The following is a 15,420-nucleotide window of genomic DNA, read 5'->3' as shown; positions in this document are numbered from 1 at the left end:
CAGAACATGTACCAACTTCTTCACCCAGCAATAGATACATCATACGTTACGGACTCTCAATTGAGTTATAGCGGTGTTCCGGATTTGGCAGGCTGGTGCCACAGGCAAAACGCCGGCAAACAACAATATGAAGAACAGGAGCCATCAGTACTACACTGTCATAATCTGTAGTTCGTTCATAACTTCGCCACGATTAATGTGATCAAACCTTCCTTGACTCTGGATTGAATTTTGTATGCCATCACCTACTGATTCTGTCTCCCGTCCAGTCCCGAGCTGACTACTAGTTGATTGGACGTTTGGTAACACCGCCGCGTTTCTTCTGAGTTGAGTGCTGTTTAGCACATAGCTACGACGATTTGAGGCAAAAGAGTCGGACGAGCGACCAGAGTTAATGAGGATCATGACGATGGCGGGATACATTCCCTGCAAGAGCCATATATTAGGGTCAGCTTAGTTTTTACCAGGCTTCCGAACGAGTGAGGGTAAATGTAATGAGCCTCACTGCGATCTGAGAGTGTATTGGGACATAGACGTCGCCCACGGTCCCACAGGAAACACGTATGAATGATGAAGCAAGCACGAATATCTGTGGCTATTGTGAGTTGAACGGGCGCGGGAAGTCATAGCTCGAAAAGGAAACGAGGCGTACGCTAGAGAAGATATAAATGAGGCCCGATTCTGCCAACAGAGCTAGTACACGCTCTACAGGAGTGCTTCTAGATGCTTTAACCGTCATACTTAGAGTAGCTCGGATAGACTTTCGATATTCCCTGTGAAATGGTAGCACCCATACAGATGGAGATGAGCACATAAACAGGTTATTCAAGGATCTTGTTGACATACCATGCCCACCGTCCGACGAGAAAGGTGGCTATCGCGTTCGTGATGAGCGAGAATACCATGGTAGCTGTCTGGCTGGCATCGATGGCCTTATTTAGGGTTATGGTTTCGGCAGCGTTCGCATTCCTATACGTTGAAATCATCAAGATTTGAATGGAGATGGTCGTAATTACCGACACTGTCCGGTACGACTGAGTGTGATGCGTACATTCTCATAGCACTAGTAGTAGACTTACGGAAAGTCATAATCAGGGTGGTGACCGGAATGATCAGGTGTCGCCACGAGAACCAGGAGGAGCAAAGGACACGCATTCTCCAAACAAGTACACCATCGGCAAAGCAGTACTGATATAAAGTAGTAAAGGGGATGAGGATCTATATCAAAAAGATATCATAGAACATGTGTACGCACGTTAATAAGAGCGATCGCGTTGAGAACTTGACGACTTCCTGTATCTCTCGACACATTTGAGGATGAGATCAAGGAGGTGATCATCATGACTGTGATGCACCAGTGCACCGTCGATATGGAGAACGTGAACATCGTGATGCTGACCATGATCACGCTAGACCGCACTTTCAACCCGTGCTTGCTGTGAGGGGTACGCTCGAATCATACTACGTACTAGGGGAGCTGATAGTTACTTACAAGAATGTGTGCACACATACAGGGACAATGACGAGGAAAATGCCTATGGAATTCATGGGGATCGTGTTAGTGCTATGCTGTTACCGCTGACGATATGCTGATGGTAGACCGCACCATAGAATATCGTCTGGCATAGAATCTCGACGAACTCGATCGTAAGCAAGACAGGGAGAGTCGGTTGGGGACACGTGTTGAAGGCGGATTTTCGGGACATTGCCAAAAGCAATGGATGTAAGAAGAGAGAAGGTACGACCAGCGTGCACTGAGTGACAAGAAAATCGGTCGGATCCTTATATTCCTACGACGTGCGGCAATGCTAGCATGATGGGTCCAACAGAGCTCGAAATTCAAGGATCAATCTGTATGTGATGTGGCACGGACAGGAGACCCGTGCAACACCAGGTATAGTAAGGTGCTTACCATTGTCTTCAGCCTATCAAGTCTGTGCTAGTTCTGTACTCTGCTTCATATGGCCAAAATCAGAAGGGCCATTGTCATCAGAAGCACAAGAGAAAGATATTTCCGCCTTGTGGCCACGCGTTGCTAGCAGACGAAACGTATGAAGATGTGATGAACAAACTGGACAACAGTGGCCAGTAGGGCTGGTCGTATGCGTACGGATCTTGTCTCCGCATCATTGACCCCCGCGAGCTTTGGAGCTGGTTCAACCGCTAAATCTTCGTGATGGTTTAGTTGGCACTCGTGAGGACCGAAGTAGTAAAGGACTCGGCGAGAGATTCGCGTTTCTCGGAACGTCCACTGCTCTTGTCCTTCAGCCTGTCTTTCTCTTCCTCAGTCTGAGGATGATGGACGACACGACACCCTCATCCGCGATCCCACTTGCATTGTCGTCCAAGAGGTGCGTGAACGATTGATGACGGCCAGCGAAGATTGGGAGGCCGTCGCAAAGGAGGCTTAGCGAGCGATGGGGCGAATCTTAGTTTCGATGAGCGCGGTGTCTTCCAGAGATCAGAACAAGGGAAAGGGATGGAGGATTAGTTGGGGTTCACCGACCTCGAGAGATCCCTCAGCATCCACATTCTTCATCCTTGTGAGACTTGGTGTAGACCGGGTGATATCACTGCGATCGTAGGCCAATGTGGCAGTCCACCTCCCAAGCGGGAGTATGCCCTCTTGTAGCAATGAGCGTGTAGCCACGCTCTGCTTGTGTTTGAACGCTATTATGCAGGTCTTCAGGACTTTCCACCTCTATCCCCGATCTGCAATACGTGTGCCGACGTCGAAGACCATGTCGTCAAGACAGTATTAGTCTTGCCCTGGACCTCCGCGTTTTCGAGAACGATGTTGAAGGGGTTTTCGGGCTGCAAAGAGAACACCCCGACGCGTGGATCAGACGTTAGGCAGGAAGGGAAGTCGGCATGGGACGGTTCAAGGACTCACTTCAGGTGGACGACGAGCGCGTCTGTCTTCGTCCCGCAACATGTTCAGCAGTAGGATGATCAGACGAGGGAGCCCTTTTACCCATGCATCGATCCCGACTAACCTACACTAGAATATCCATAGTTGTGGGATCATGTACTACTTTGGCGTTGATGAATCCGCAGGGCCATGGATTTCGGTGTATGTTCTCCGTCCGAACAGAGCCCAATGGGTCTGTCTGATGATGCACACGCACTGCCATGCCGTAGAATGGCGCAAATGATGCAAGTCGGTCATGAGAGTGGTCCAATGCATGGTCACGAAAACTAGATTGAACTTCGAACACGGGCGCAAGGTGAGATCAGAGGATGTAAGAGCTTTCATGTGATAGGCTGAGCTCCCCACGCCGTCGAGCACTCGCAGTGTATCTGACGCTCTGATGGTCATTGTTTCGTGTATCGTAGGACGGTTGAGACTTGAGAGCAGACGATGCAATAATAAGCGAAAGTCCAGATGATGGTCTAGACAACGTCTAGGAGTTGACGGAGAAATTCGGGACGCTTTCTGGATACCATGATGCCTGCCTCTGCTCTTACCGGGCGCGTAACGAAAAGGCAAGGCAGAAAATGGAGGCACCCAGAGGCAGTGAGAACATCATCTCTGAATAGACACAATCCACGGAAGTGCAAACAAACTCTCTGTTGCATTGGCTAGTGTGCACGGTTACAAGAAGCAAGGGAGAATGTGAATCAACTACTCGGCACCCATGTCCTTGTTGACCTAGGTGTAGAGTATGCTCAATGGTTGACCAATTCACGAAACAGAAGCCACGCACATGAGGGTTGAAGAAGAGAGAGTTCGGTCCCCAAGGGAAAGGCTTGTTGCGCCTGTTGAGGTAAGGATAGTCAGGGGGCTGAGGGAGGTGACCATCGTTCTCTGCTCTCAGGTGGTCCATATGCTCGGAGTGGTCGTTCTCGGTGTTGCGAACCCAGAGGGTGCAAGCGACGACTGAATACGGGTGAATGTCAGAATGAAGGAAGAGTCGGATAGAGAGAGAGTACGCACTTGCAGGAACAGCAACGAAGTAACTTCACGGTTCGCACCAAACGTCAATAAGTGGACAACAAGAAATATTGCAGATGTGCTGACCTGATCTTGCGCCAGAGATCGGTGGTGCCTACGTGAACTGGTTGAGAACGAAGGGCATGGAGATGAAGGCGATAGCACAAACCATTGGCATGCTCCTTGATGGCCTCGCGCTTGGCGGCCCACTCCTTAGCAGGGGCCTCGACAGTGAGGGCGTAAGAGCGAGCGTTCCTGGGAACGACGCGTGCGGCGCTACGAGCGTTGCGGGCGATGAGAGACATGGTGTGGATAATGTTGAGGATAGCGACGGCGGGCGCGAACGGACGGTGGCCAGGAAAGCTTATGTCAGCAGCAGAATTCGCACGCACGTGGTTCAGCCACAGCGCGTCGTTCAAGGCTGACGCGTCTCGTATACGCACATTCTCCCTTGCCTCCTCCCCTTCGTCATGGTCGCTCGCCCACAGTCGTCCGCCGCTGGCGCAATTGCTCTGCTTGAAGAGCCAGAGCCAATACTCAAGGAGCACGCTCTCAAAGTGCTTATTTCCCTTGTCCCTCAGTTTTGGGCCGAAATTTCAGAGTATATAGCTCTCATGTGCGCTCTTTCGTCTGTCTCCTTTGCTTGGCTCGCGGGCTCATTTGAATTCACACAGTGAATCACTCTATGAGAGCAAGGAACTTTCTCAAGATACTCGATCATCTGCTGCACTTCTTGCGAGCAAGGTCTACTATTACCTGGAGGAGTACGATGAGGCCCTATCCTTTGCCCTCGGTGCTGGAAACGCGTTCGAGACGGACAGCCGCACACCAGGCTCGGAGGAATATGTTGAGACGATTATTTGTGAGTTGTACAATCATGAATCAGGCTATACTTTCTGACATCTAGTGCATAACAGCCAAAGCAATCGACCAATACATCCAAGCACGCTCAGAAGAGGCTGGCAATGACAAGAACATCGACTCCCAACTCCGCAACATCATTGAGGGAATCTTCCGCCACTGCATAGAGCAGGGCGAGTATCGGCAGGTATGTACGAACCTGTGGTACCCTCAAGAATCTTATTGAACCATGTGTTTTGATTACTAGGCTGTAGGGATCGCCCTTGAGTCTCATCGCCTCGATGTCATCGAGCAAGTATACTCACAAACCAATGATACATCCCTACTCTCGTACGCCATGGAGGCAGTCCTCGACAACAACTTCTCGCTTTCGTACCGCGACGAGGTCCTCAATTTCCTCTACCGCCTTTTCCCTTCGCCTACCACGGACTCGAAGTCACCACATATCCACTCTCTGACTCGGCTTCTGGTGACGCTCAGCAGCCCATCACTTACCACACCTCTCCTTGTATCATTGGTTCCCGGGGAGAAGCTGCTTGCGTATCAGCTTGCCTTCGACTTGGTAGAGGGTGGCGCCCAAGACTTCCTGGAAAGTGTTCGTAACGAATTGCCCGAGGAAGACGGGGTAAGCAATATCTGATTGAAACACAATCGACCGACATTTACCGTTTCCTCAGGACTCGAAGCCCATATTTGACACCATTCGAAAAATTCTGAGTGGCCAAGAATCCGTCAAACTGTACCTCGAATTCTTGAAGCGCAACAACAAGACCGACTTACTCATTCTGAAGAATACCAAGGTAACTAACTCATTCACTACTCCTGACTCCCACTCACTGAACTCGATCATTTTACAGGACTCTTTGGAACCACGCTCATCCGTATATCACTCGGCACTGAGTTTCCAGAACGCTTTCATGCACGCTGGGACAACTTCGGATATATTCTTGCGGGAGAATCTCGAATGGCTCAATTTCGCTTCCAACTGGTCGAAGTTCACTACCACGGCCGCACTCGGTGTCATTCATAAAGGCAATTTCGAACAGGGCATGATCATCCTCGGCCCTTACCTGCCCAACCAAGACGGGTCCCAAAGCACCCTTCCCGGCGCTGCATACTCAGAAGGTGGTGCGCTTTACGCGCTTGGCCTGATTCATGCTGGAGTTGGGAGCGGAAATACGGTGGAGAATTACTTGAGGGAAACGCTGAAAGCTGCCCAAGGAGAGGTCGTTCAACATGGTGCCGCTTTAGGACTGGGTGTGGCGGGCATGGGTGGTCGCAACCAGGAAGCGTACGATGATCTGAAGCAGACTTTGTTCACCGACTCTGCTGTTGCTGGTGAAGCGGCGGGATACGCAATCGGGTTGATCATGTTGGGCACCGCAGACAGTGCCTGCTCTGCGGAGATGTTGCAGTACGCGAGGGAGACCCAACACGAGAAGATCATTCGTGGTCTCGCAATTGGCCTTGCGTTCCTATACTACGGCCGTCAAGAAGAGTCCGACGAGATCACCGAACAACTTTTGGCTGAGAAGGTGCGCACATTCATTAGAAGCAGAAAAACTTAGGGTTACTGACTGTCCTAATAGGATCCCATCCTGCGGTATGGTGGCGTCTACACCCTGGCTCTCGCGTATGCCGGAACATCGAATAACGACGCTGTCCGCAAACTCTTGCACATCGCTGTTTCCGACACGTCTGATGATGTCCGGCGTGCGGCAGTCACATCCTTGGCCTTCCTCTTGTTCAAGAATCCTACACAGGTTCCTCGCATCGTCCAGCTCCTGAGCGAAAGTTACAACCCTCACGTACGATGTGGTGCCACGCTCGCTCTGGGTATCGCTTGCGCAGGTACAGGTCTTCAGGATGCTGTGGATATCCTCGAGCCTATGACCAAGGACAGCGTCGATTTCGTCCGACAAGGTGCCTTCATCGCCCTCGGAATGATCCTTGTCCAGCAATCGGAGGCCTCTTCCTCTTCCATGGCGTCTACACGCGCACTGTACGCGAAGATCGTCGCTGACAAGCACGAAGACCCCATGGCTCGCTTTGGTGCTGCATTGGGCCAGAGCTTCATCGATGCCGGTGGACGGAATGTCACTATCAGCCTTCAGAGTCGCGCAGGGACGAAGAACACCAGCGCTATTGTTGGAATGGTGATGTTCTGCCAATTCTGGTACTGGTACCCTCTGGCACATTGTGCGTGCTTGGCGTTCGAACCCACTGGAATCATCGGTTTGAACGAGGATCTGAAGGTAATCCGAACGCACTCTTGTTCAAAAATTTACGGGCTGACCACACGTATTCTAGGTACCGCAATTCGACTTCATCTCGAACGCTCGTCCCAGCCTGTTCGCCTACCCACCCTCTGCCAAAGCACCGAAGAAAGAGGTTGCCACGAAGGTTGCCACCGCTGTTCTTTCGACCACTGCCAAGGTCAAGGCTCGCGAAAGGAAAAAAGCTGCGGCAGAAGGAGAGGCTATGGACACGGTTAGTTTTTGATACTTGTTCCCCGGACCTTGTGCTTATGGTTTCGTTCAGGACGAGAAAGAGAAGAAGGAAAACGACGTCGAGATGAAGTCCGACGAGCCATCCTCATCCGGACAACATGGCGATGTTTCCCCCATTAACGGTTCAATCTCGAACTTGCCCGAGGATGGCAAAGCGTCAAAGCGTAAAGAACCTACCTCAGAGAACCTGTCCAACTTCTCTCGCGTCACGCCTGCCCAGTTCGCGTACATTACCTTGTCACCCGATAGCCGTTACCAACCCGTGCGCCCCGTTTCGACACGATCGGCACCGGCGAGTGGCAAGGGCAAGGTTGGCAAAGCGTCGCTGTCGGCTTCTTCGTCAAAATACGCTGGAGGAGGAGGTATCTTGATGCTCCTGGACCAAAAGCCTGACGAACCCGCCGAGCTCGTCGACCTTCAGCCACCTGCACAACAAGCGCCCGCCGAGCAAGCGGCTCCGGCACCGGCACCGGGTGCGACGCCACGGACTGGTTGGGCAGCGGCGTTGGAGGCGGGACCGGAGGCAGAACCACCGTCGTCGTTCGAGGTATGATCGTCTTCGTCCTTTTGTCTTGTGTGCAATAGGCTGACTTTTTATTGTTCTAGTATCCGTTTGACCATGATACGTAGTGTACCGTAGAATAATTAACATCCTTCGCGTTTTGGACTGCAATGCATCTGTATTTTGTTTTTCTCCTAGTACAATCTGAAAATGCGAGGCATAGTCTCTCGAATCAGATCCATAGGAGGGGAAAGACAGTCGTTCCCCCAGTGTAGTGGTGTGAAGAGGCATGATGAAATCGATGAAACGATTTGCGACCGATTGTGGCCCATGTGGCGACAGAACGGTGAGTGTCACGAATGTGACTCGATGTGACTGTGTCTTTGTCCAGACGCGGTTATTAGTTTTCGTGGAAGCGCGTCTCTTGTTTTCGGTCATACCGCATCTTCCTTCACGTCTCCCATCTCCCCTACCCAACCCAATCGAACATCATGGCCGAACGCGCTGCCAACAACCGTCGGGACCGTAAGTGTGCTTCCTAGTCCAAGCGAAATGCGTCTAACACGCGTCTTGTCCAGAATTCAAGAACAAGGCCCTCAAGCAGGACGATCTGAGGCGTCGCAGGGAGGAGCAGCAGGTTGAGATCAGGCGACAGAAGAGAGAGGAGAACATCGCCAAGAGGAGGAATTTCCTCCCCGATACCTCTGCTGACTCCGATGAGGAGACTGCCCCCGCGAACTGGGAGGCTCCTGTTCGTGCCCTCCGCCACCCTTTGTCGATGGTTCAACGACGACTGATTATGCCATTTCTAGCTCGCCGACGAAATGATCCAGGGCGTGTTCTCCGACGACCCCGAGCGTCAGCTTGACACGACGACCAAATTCCGCAAGTTGCTTTCGAAAGAAAAGAATCCTCCCATCGAACGCGTCATCGAGTGCGGTGTCGTGCCGCGGTTCGTGGAGTTCCTGCGTACCGGTCAATCTATGCTTCAGGTGCGTTCGCTTTGAAGCTTCCTTGAATGGATGGTTAATTGACGATATTTCCAGTTCGAAGCTGCATGGGCTTTGACCAACATCGCTTCCGGTACCCAAGAGCACACCCAAGTCGTTATCAACGCCAGCGCTGTCCCCGAGTTCATCAACCTTCTCTCGTCTCCCGTCCTCGATGTCCGTGAGCAGGCAGTTTGGGCGCTGGGCAACATCGCCGGCGACAGCCCCCAGTGCAGAGATTACGTACTCAAGCAGGGCGCTCTCAGGCCCTTGTTGACGCTTTTGAGCGAGAATCACAAAATCAGCATGCTTCGGAATGCTACCTGGACTTTGAGCAACTTCTGCCGTGGAAAATCCCCACAGCCTGACTGGGAGCTGGTAAGTTCGAATGTTCTCGAAATATCTCCAAACAGGAACTAATTTAATCGAATAAAATAGATCGCGCCTGCGTTGAATGTCCTTACGAAACTCATCTATTCAGTCGATGACGAAATCCTCATTGATGCTTGCTGGGCTATCTCGTATCTATCCGATGGCTCCAACGACAAGATCCAAGCCGTCATCGAGTCCGGTGTCTGCAGGCGTCTCGTTGATCTCCTCATGCACCCATCTACCTCCGTCCAGACCCCCGCCCTTCGCTCTGTAGGAAACATCGTCACTGGTGATGATCTTCAAACCCAAGTTGTTATCGCATCAGGTGCTCTACCCGCTCTCCTGTCTCTCCTGTCGTCCCACAAGGATGGCATCCGGAAAGAGGCCTGCTGGACCATCTCCAACATCACCGCCGGCTCCCCTCCCCAGATTCAGAACGTCATCGACGCCAACATCATCCCTCCGTTGATCAACATTCTGTCGAACGCCGACTTCAAGACCCGCAAGGAGGCTTGCTGGGCTATCTCGAACGCGACTTCCGGTGGCCTTCAAGAGCCTGCGCAGATCCGTTACCTTGTCTCGCAGGGCTGCATCAAGCCCCTCTGTGATCTCTTGACGATGATGGACAACAAGATCATTCAGGTCGCCCTCGATGGTCTCGACAACATCCTCAAGGTCGGAGAGATGGACAAGGCGGCAGCTGGCCCCGGTGCGCTGAACAAATATGCGCAGTACGTCGAGGAAGCCGGTGGCATGGTTACCATCCACAACCTCCAGCAACACGATAACATCGACATCTATAAGAAGGCGTTTAACATCATGGACAAGTACTTCCCCGACGAGGAGGAGATGGATGCTGGTATTGCACCCGCCAACGTCGATGCCAGTGGAGCGTTCTCGGTACGTTATCTTTTCTGAGCCTTCGCCGCATTTTCATTAACCGTCTTCCTTTTTAGTTCAACACCAACGACGGTGCTCCCCCGCCGGGTGGGTTCAGCTTCGGTCAATGAAGGGTTCCGGTATTTTTCTGCCTTACACTGTACGACTTTCCATCGATTCTTCGTGTGTTCACGCCTCCCCGATCCTTTTCTGTTGTGTTTTCATCATCACTCCTCGTCGCGTACCATTTTGTTTTCATACTAGCTCAGGCCCGTAGTGCTGTACTTTGATATTCCACTTTGCAATGAAGTTGTGTGTTCTGTTCATTAGCCTGTTTTATATCCGGTTTTGACGAAGGTTGACTTTCAGCTGTCCGTGTCTTGCGTGTTCAGCGTAATGGGACTCGCTTTTTTCCACATTCACGCGTCTTCATTAATTTCAGTAGAGTCCATCTGTTTTTTTTCGTCCGTTTTTTTGTTGGGGCGTTGCAGTTGTTAGAAAAAAATGTAGTCTACTCCATGTCTCACAATGAGCTTCAGACCTGTGCAACGCGAAGACAGAGAACGTGACTGTGGGTGGCGCTCGCCACTCGTTTTCCGTACGCGTCAAGCACGCGTCGAAGTGAGCTTTCAGAACTTGTCGAGAACGACCTCCACTTTCTGCGATACGGCCTGCGATTTTATCTCTTCATGGCCTCTCAGATCCTACCTCTTGGTCTGTTCTCGCTATACACCGCATCATAGCTCTATCTGACGGCAATATAATAATGCAGAACTCATTGATCGGTGCATTGGTTCGAGGATATGGGTCATCATGAAGAACGAGCGCGAGTTCACTGGAACTTTGCTCGGATTCGATGACTTCGTCAGTACGTCGTACTCATTCTTCAGAAAGTGAATACTATCATTGGAACTTATTCTTAATCTATACAAACGCAGACATGGTGCTGGAGGACGTGACCGAATTGTGCGTTTCCTGGCCCGCCAATCTTCTTTGCCCAGCCTTGCACTAATACCCCATTTCACTCGACTTTCGTCTAACGGTACCATGGGCTGAAGTGAAATTACCTCTGCTGGACGCAAGAAGACAGCACTCAGACAGACACTGTTGAACGGGAATAATATCTGCATGGTGCGTAGCTTCCATGGACCCATCTCAATCCGACAGATGCTTTAATACGCTGTTTCAACTTTGCGTCCAGCTCGTCCCTGGAAGTAATGGACCTGAAGACCCATGAGGCATGACCGCCGCTAGACTCATCATATAACAGTGAAGCTATGCGTGCATCGGTCTGCAACACTTTGTCCCGTTGAACGTCAGGGTTCAACAATCTCAAAATGACGGATACGCCGAAGGGGGGTGAGACGAGAGTGGCCGGGAGGAAGGATTCGTGCACAAGCCGGCCCGTTATGTTGGTGTGATCTGGCTCATGCCTGTGCTACTGTTGTAAGTTATGTGACGTTTGACTCTGACACCCAAACAAACGTGATTTTCCCGATGTGGGGATACAACGACTATCTTGCTATGCCATACGCGGTCATACGGTTGGGGAATTCAAGCTTTCTTCAATGTTCTTCTTCGGACATATATTCGACGCATTGAACACGGTGCCATTAGCACGTTTTGGTAAGTGAAGCTAGGACTTCGACATCTGGAGAACAATTCGAGTGGTGAAGATTTACAACACAGAGCAAATACATAGCAGAACAAATGATGTCGATGAAACTCCCTGAATAAAATAGTGGACAGACGAGAAAGAACAAGGCTACGGTAATTTCGCATAAAGCCTGACACATGTTACGAATCAACCTCCAGGATCATTTCCTCTGCACGAAGTAAGATGCGCTTCGTCACGGACTCCGTGAATTGATATACTTTGTACAGCGCCCTTAGAGATATACGGCTTCAATTGTAGGTCCATATAGGTAGAGGTAACCAAAGAACCCACCTAGCGGCGCCAGCGATGATGAGCAGGACTAGGATGATGGCCGCGGTATCCCGCGATCCAGATCCACGCCTATTTCGACTGCCTCTGAACCGGGCCAGCCAGTGCACAGGGGTGAGCATGGTCCAGGAGAGCATGTGGACGAGCGAGCCCACGCCGACGACGGGCAGCCCGAGCAGGAAACGCTGAAAGAGTCGCCGGATGAGGCCGGGAGGTGGTGGGGGCTGTCGGAATGGAATGCCTGCAGAGGAGCTGGAAGAGAACAGCTTATCGGCGTCGAACAGATCGCCAGTCTCATCTTGGATGATACCGAGTGCTGTGCGTATGAGATCACCGCCAACGTCGTACGAGTATGCCCACGAAGAATACCAGTAGCTGTGGTACCCTGTTTGGGCCGATGTGTCGTCCGTAGGGGAGAAGAACATGGTTGTGATGAAAGAGGAGAGGATGACCAAGACCACGAATAGCGCAGTAGATAATGCAGCTATTGCGACTGCGAAACATATCTGAGATTGTTTGTTAATCCTGAGACTAGGGTCCATAGACTTACTGGGGTTGGTCGCAAGGCCAACGACCTTGGTGCGGGCGAAATGGTAGCGGTAATGACACTGAGGACATGTGTAAAAGGCCGAGGAAGACGGGGAGGTATTGCGCCACCTCTGAAGACAACGCAGGTGAACGTACTATGCATCAAAGGGAAAAGCAGTCCTGGTCAGGGGCTTTCAGACCTTCGATATTCAACGAGAGTTACAAAACCGTACCGAGATCGAGCCGCTGCAGAGACACGGTCGTATGAGTTTACCCAATTCAGGATCAGGGCCATCGAGGCAAATCCTGCATTGCTTTTCTTCCTGGCCGCCGTTCGTTGCTGAGTTCATCGTGGATTGAAAGAAAGTTGATGGGCCACCGCTGGGCCACCCTGCCACGTTGACACCTCGCATTCTAAATGCGGCCCCGCTCACGTGGCCGACTATGGGCGTCCAAACCAGGACCATATTGACTTCCGCTTCGTGCGACTTCGAAAAGACGGTTTCGTTCTTGGAAAAGCTTGATCCCCGCAGCGGCCTTTTTCACCTCTATTACCCCCGCTGAAGATCCATGACCGAAGAACCAGAGCCATCCAGCCAAATCAGACTTGTGGGAGCCTTGGCCGGGGTCGGAAGTGGTAATTGTACATGTTGGCACGCACACTCGAGCGGGGTTTGAACATCGAGCCTTTGTTTCTAGGTCTCACTAAAGTATGTTCGAGAACCCGTCCGCTCTGAAAAATACATCAGCACACATCTTTTCGCCTTCTCAGGTTGCGGTCGGACATGGGTAAGTACGTCGCCTCGGTGTTATCTTTACCATGTACGTCGGTCAAGGCCCTCTTTTGTGAGCAACGGCCATCTGACTGTTCAAAGTCTCAAACTGGATGAACGTGGTCTGGGCACAGATTTGACACCATCAAAACCCGCCTGCAGTGCTCTCCGCCTGGAGTATACAAGGGTGCTATTGATTGTCTGGTAAAGACAGTTCGTAACGAGGTGACTTGGTCTCCTCATCTCTAGCATTGTTTCGATTCACCTGACGTACCCCAGTCGATATTTGCCCTTTACAAAGGAGTGACACCGGTGAGATTATAGTACGCGGTCAACAGCTGGCTGTTATACACGCCTTTGTGCTGAAGTACCGCGTAGCCAGCTGTGGGCTGGGCCGCAATAGACTCCGTTCTTCTGGGCTCCCTCCATAACTACCGACTTTTTCTTCTACGACACGGAACCACTGAACCTGTGCCAGGCTCCATCGACGAGCGAAGGCTTACGCTTCTGAGCCATGGGATAGCTGGACTTTTCGCTGGACTAACCAGGTGCGGCTGTGTTTTCATCGGAAGGTCGTCGCGAATCTTACCATCTGAACGGTGTCCTCCAGTGCCTTCTTAGCAACCCCTATGGAATTGTTGAAGGTCAAGTTGCAAATGCAGATGCATAATGACCCTAATCTGCGCCAGTATAGTGGTCCGGTGGACTGTGCAAGGAAGATTGTACGGACCCAAGGCGTACTAGGCCTCTGGACAGCTTTGCCCGCCAGTCTCGTATACAGAAGTAACTTCTTTTGGCTGTTTGGCTCCTTCGAAGTCAGCTTCTCTACTACTCCTTTCTTTCTGGCTCGTGTTACGTTGACCATCCGCTTTCGCGAACGCCACAGGCCCTGATGCGTTCATTTGCGCACCTCAAAGGAACTCGGTTCGAGGTTCGTAGTCCCTATTTGAATATCGGTTCTTGATCCCGGCACGTTTCCCGAACGTGGTTTCAACCGCGTCGGAAGCTTATATTCCGCCCCTTTGTTGGCGCTCTTTTGGCCACCCGCCGTTACCGCGCTCATAATAACATCTCTTAGATGTCAACGGGGCAGCAGAACTTCCTTGCTGGGGGTTTAGCGTCGCTCATTTACTGGACCATGGCCATCCCGGCTGACAACGTGAAGAAGTGGGTCCCCCTTCATGTGCCTCTGTGGGCGTCGATGTCGTCCTGTTGGGCCTTGTCGACTGATTTCATCTCTCAATGTTCGCCGCCTCCTACTCCCGGCGGGTTGCCACGTTCCTCATCAACCTAAATTTCAAAGCCGAATCATGGCGACCGAACTCCCGCTGCGGCCCCCGTCTTTGCTGATCACCGTCCACCACGTTTATGATGAGGCCGGCGTGCGGGGTTTCTATCGCGGGATTGGCACAAGTCTTTTGCGTGCGTTTCCAGCGAACGCCTGCGCCCTGTTTGTCTACGAGGGTTTGATGCGCACCCTGGGTGCCGAAAAGGTATGAGAATCACGCACGCTCTGTCGCCCCCACCGTACAAGAAGCCGTCGTACCGCACCCGCCGATGCGTTGTTGACGCATTGCTGCTTTATCTAGACCCGGCAGTAGTATCAGCTTCTCGTGTCGACTCATCCGAGGCGAGCCTGGCCGAAGGGTGAAACAAGAAGCATCAGTCGCCGTTGTGCGTACATATGGGTCACTGTATTAGGGAAGTCATGGTAGCATACTTTATCAGCTCGATGGCCGCAGTCTATGTACAGGTTCACTACGGCATGCAACATGACTCGAAAAGCCGGATCACAAGCCCAAGAAATAGCAACTATGAGGAGGTAAGGTACTTGGAGATATATACATACATAACGAATAAGATATACTACAAGGGCGGAATGGACAGGACGATTCTGGTCCGTGTGGGTGAGAGTCCAAGATATGCAAGAATGAAGGAATATGAGGAAGTGACAAGGTCAGGGGTCTAGAAGCTACATAGCCTAACAGACATTCAAGCGAGGATCGACAATCAGGAGGCGCAGGGAGGCGCCAAGGAAGGATAACAAAGAAGCAGGGTCCACGTAAAATTAGGAACAATGCAATGCAGCAATACCCCTTTCAACCAGTCCGAAATGACGGACGGGGA

General features: G+C 51.6%; 7 protein-coding genes across 7 annotated transcripts; 4 read left to right on the top strand and 3 right to left on the bottom strand.

The window, feature by feature from the left end:
- Window positions 1-414: 414 nt before the first annotated feature.
- Window positions 415-2,035, bottom strand: STEHIDRAFT_164861 (uncharacterized protein; the record flags this gene model as incomplete). Its single annotated transcript, XM_007298911.1, has 9 exons — window positions 1,913-2,035; window positions 1,607-1,808; window positions 1,493-1,535; window positions 1,256-1,436; window positions 1,080-1,188; window positions 847-1,021; window positions 653-773; window positions 506-589; window positions 415-426 (listed from the first exon to the last, which is right to left on the bottom strand). Coding segments are annotated over exons 2-9 (825 nt in total), but the record flags the coding sequence as incomplete, so codon positions are not given.
- Window positions 2,036-3,564: 1,529 nt separating this feature from the next.
- On the bottom strand, window positions 3,565-4,239 carry STEHIDRAFT_117600 (X15341 cytochrome C oxidase subunit; the record flags this gene model as incomplete). Its single annotated transcript, XM_007298910.1, has 5 exons — window positions 3,565-3,652; window positions 3,708-3,880; window positions 3,938-3,960; window positions 4,022-4,049; window positions 4,104-4,239. 5 exons carry the CDS (start codon window positions 4,237-4,239, stop codon window positions 3,626-3,628), a joined length of 387 nt encoding a protein of 128 aa, XP_007298972.1. The 3' UTR covers window positions 3,565-3,625.
- Window positions 4,240-4,404: 165 nt separating this feature from the next.
- Window positions 4,405-7,858, top strand: STEHIDRAFT_151927 (26S proteasome regulatory complex non-ATPase subcomplex Rpn2/Psmd1 subunit; the record flags this gene model as incomplete). Its single annotated transcript, XM_007298909.1, has 9 exons — window positions 4,405-4,550; window positions 4,609-4,796; window positions 4,852-4,982; window positions 5,043-5,420; window positions 5,473-5,595; window positions 5,653-6,330; window positions 6,385-7,050; window positions 7,106-7,285; window positions 7,337-7,858. 9 exons carry the CDS (start codon window positions 4,405-4,407, stop codon window positions 7,856-7,858), a joined length of 3,012 nt encoding a protein of 1,003 aa, XP_007298971.1.
- A 391-nt stretch (window positions 7,859-8,249) lies between these two features.
- On the top strand, window positions 8,250-10,585 carry STEHIDRAFT_117597 (ARM repeat-containing protein). Its single transcript, XM_007298908.1, has 6 exons — window positions 8,250-8,332; window positions 8,386-8,558; window positions 8,620-8,799; window positions 8,854-9,174; window positions 9,235-10,068; window positions 10,125-10,585. Exons 1-6 carry the CDS (start codon window positions 8,299-8,301, stop codon window positions 10,176-10,178), a joined length of 1,596 nt encoding a protein of 531 aa, XP_007298970.1. The 5' UTR covers window positions 8,250-8,298; the 3' UTR covers window positions 10,179-10,585.
- Window positions 10,586-10,699: 114 nt separating this feature from the next.
- Window positions 10,700-11,562, top strand: STEHIDRAFT_71527 (Sm-like ribonucleoprotein). Its single transcript, XM_007298119.1, has 5 exons — window positions 10,700-10,761; window positions 10,820-10,915; window positions 10,986-11,013; window positions 11,106-11,178; window positions 11,249-11,562. The coding sequence occupies exons 1-5, from the start codon at window positions 10,737-10,739 to the stop codon at window positions 11,282-11,284; spliced, it is 258 nt and encodes an 85-aa protein (XP_007298181.1). The 5' UTR covers window positions 10,700-10,736; the 3' UTR covers window positions 11,285-11,562.
- A 156-nt stretch (window positions 11,563-11,718) lies between these two features.
- On the bottom strand, window positions 11,719-12,844 carry STEHIDRAFT_164856 (uncharacterized protein). Its single transcript, XM_007298907.1, has 4 exons — window positions 12,754-12,844; window positions 12,543-12,675; window positions 11,996-12,485; window positions 11,719-11,935 (listed from the first exon to the last, which is right to left on the bottom strand). Exons 3-4 carry the CDS (start codon window positions 12,415-12,417, stop codon window positions 11,845-11,847), a joined length of 513 nt encoding a protein of 170 aa, XP_007298969.1. The 5' UTR covers window positions 12,418-12,485; window positions 12,543-12,675; window positions 12,754-12,844; the 3' UTR covers window positions 11,719-11,844.
- A 181-nt stretch (window positions 12,845-13,025) lies between these two features.
- Window positions 13,026-15,078, top strand: STEHIDRAFT_89755 (mitochondrial carrier). The gene is made up of 11 exons (XM_007298255.1): window positions 13,026-13,157; window positions 13,220-13,230; window positions 13,293-13,309; window positions 13,428-13,518; window positions 13,573-13,605; window positions 13,672-13,841; window positions 13,904-14,108; window positions 14,180-14,224; window positions 14,372-14,460; window positions 14,597-14,786; window positions 14,883-15,078. The coding sequence occupies exons 1-11, from the start codon at window positions 13,091-13,093 to the stop codon at window positions 14,892-14,894; spliced, it is 930 nt and encodes a 309-aa protein (XP_007298317.1). The 5' UTR covers window positions 13,026-13,090; the 3' UTR covers window positions 14,895-15,078.
- The last annotated feature ends 342 nt before the right edge of the window (window positions 15,079-15,420 follow it).

Source organism: Stereum hirsutum (assembly GCF_000264905.1).
Source record: "Stereum hirsutum FP-91666 SS1 unplaced genomic scaffold STEHIscaffold_1, whole genome shotgun sequence".
NCBI classification, from domain to species: domain Eukaryota; kingdom Fungi; phylum Basidiomycota; class Agaricomycetes; order Russulales; family Stereaceae; genus Stereum; species Stereum hirsutum.
The sequence above is the reverse complement of the archived record's forward strand: the minus strand, read 5'-3'. Positions and strand labels throughout refer to the sequence as shown.

What these genes read in the sequence shown, in the direction of transcription:
- STEHIDRAFT_71527 (XM_007298119.1), top strand. Translation starts at nt 10,737, where the DNA reads ATGGCCTCTCAGATCCTACCTCTTG. An exon ending in CGGATTCGATGACTTCGTCA is followed by an intron (nt 10,916 to 10,985) that starts GTACGTCGTACT and finishes ATACAAACGCAG; the next exon opens with ACATGGTGCTGGAGGACGTG. An exon ending in ACGGGAATAATATCTGCATG is followed by an intron (nt 11,179 to 11,248) that starts GTGCGTAGCTTC and finishes CTTTGCGTCCAG; the next exon opens with CTCGTCCCTGGAAGTAATGG.
- STEHIDRAFT_164856 (XM_007298907.1), bottom strand. Translation starts at nt 12,417, where the DNA reads ATGTTCTTCTCCCCTACGGACGACACATCGGCCCAAACAGGGTACCAC. An exon ending in ATCATCGCTGGCGCCGCTAG is followed by an intron (nt 11,936 to 11,995) that starts GTGGGTTCTTTG and finishes TATATCTCTAAG; the next exon opens with GGCGCTGTACAAAGTATATC.
- STEHIDRAFT_117597 (XM_007298908.1), top strand. Translation starts at nt 8,299, where the DNA reads ATGGCCGAACGCGCTGCCAACAACCGTCGGGACC. An exon ending in CCGGTCAATCTATGCTTCAG is followed by an intron (nt 8,800 to 8,853) that starts GTGCGTTCGCTT and finishes CGATATTTCCAG; the next exon opens with TTCGAAGCTGCATGGGCTTT. An exon ending in ATGCCAGTGGAGCGTTCTCG is followed by an intron (nt 10,069 to 10,124) that starts GTACGTTATCTT and finishes CTTCCTTTTTAG; the next exon opens with TTCAACACCAACGACGGTGC.
- STEHIDRAFT_89755 (XM_007298255.1), top strand. Translation starts at nt 13,091, where the DNA reads ATGACCGAAGAACCAGAGCCATCCAGCCAAATCAGACTTGTGGGAGCC. An exon ending in TAAAGACAGTTCGTAACGAG is followed by an intron (nt 13,519 to 13,572) that starts GTGACTTGGTCT and finishes GACGTACCCCAG; the next exon opens with TCGATATTTGCCCTTTACAA. An exon ending in TCAAAGGAACTCGGTTCGAG is followed by an intron (nt 14,225 to 14,371) that starts GTTCGTAGTCCC and finishes AACATCTCTTAG; the next exon opens with ATGTCAACGGGGCAGCAGAA.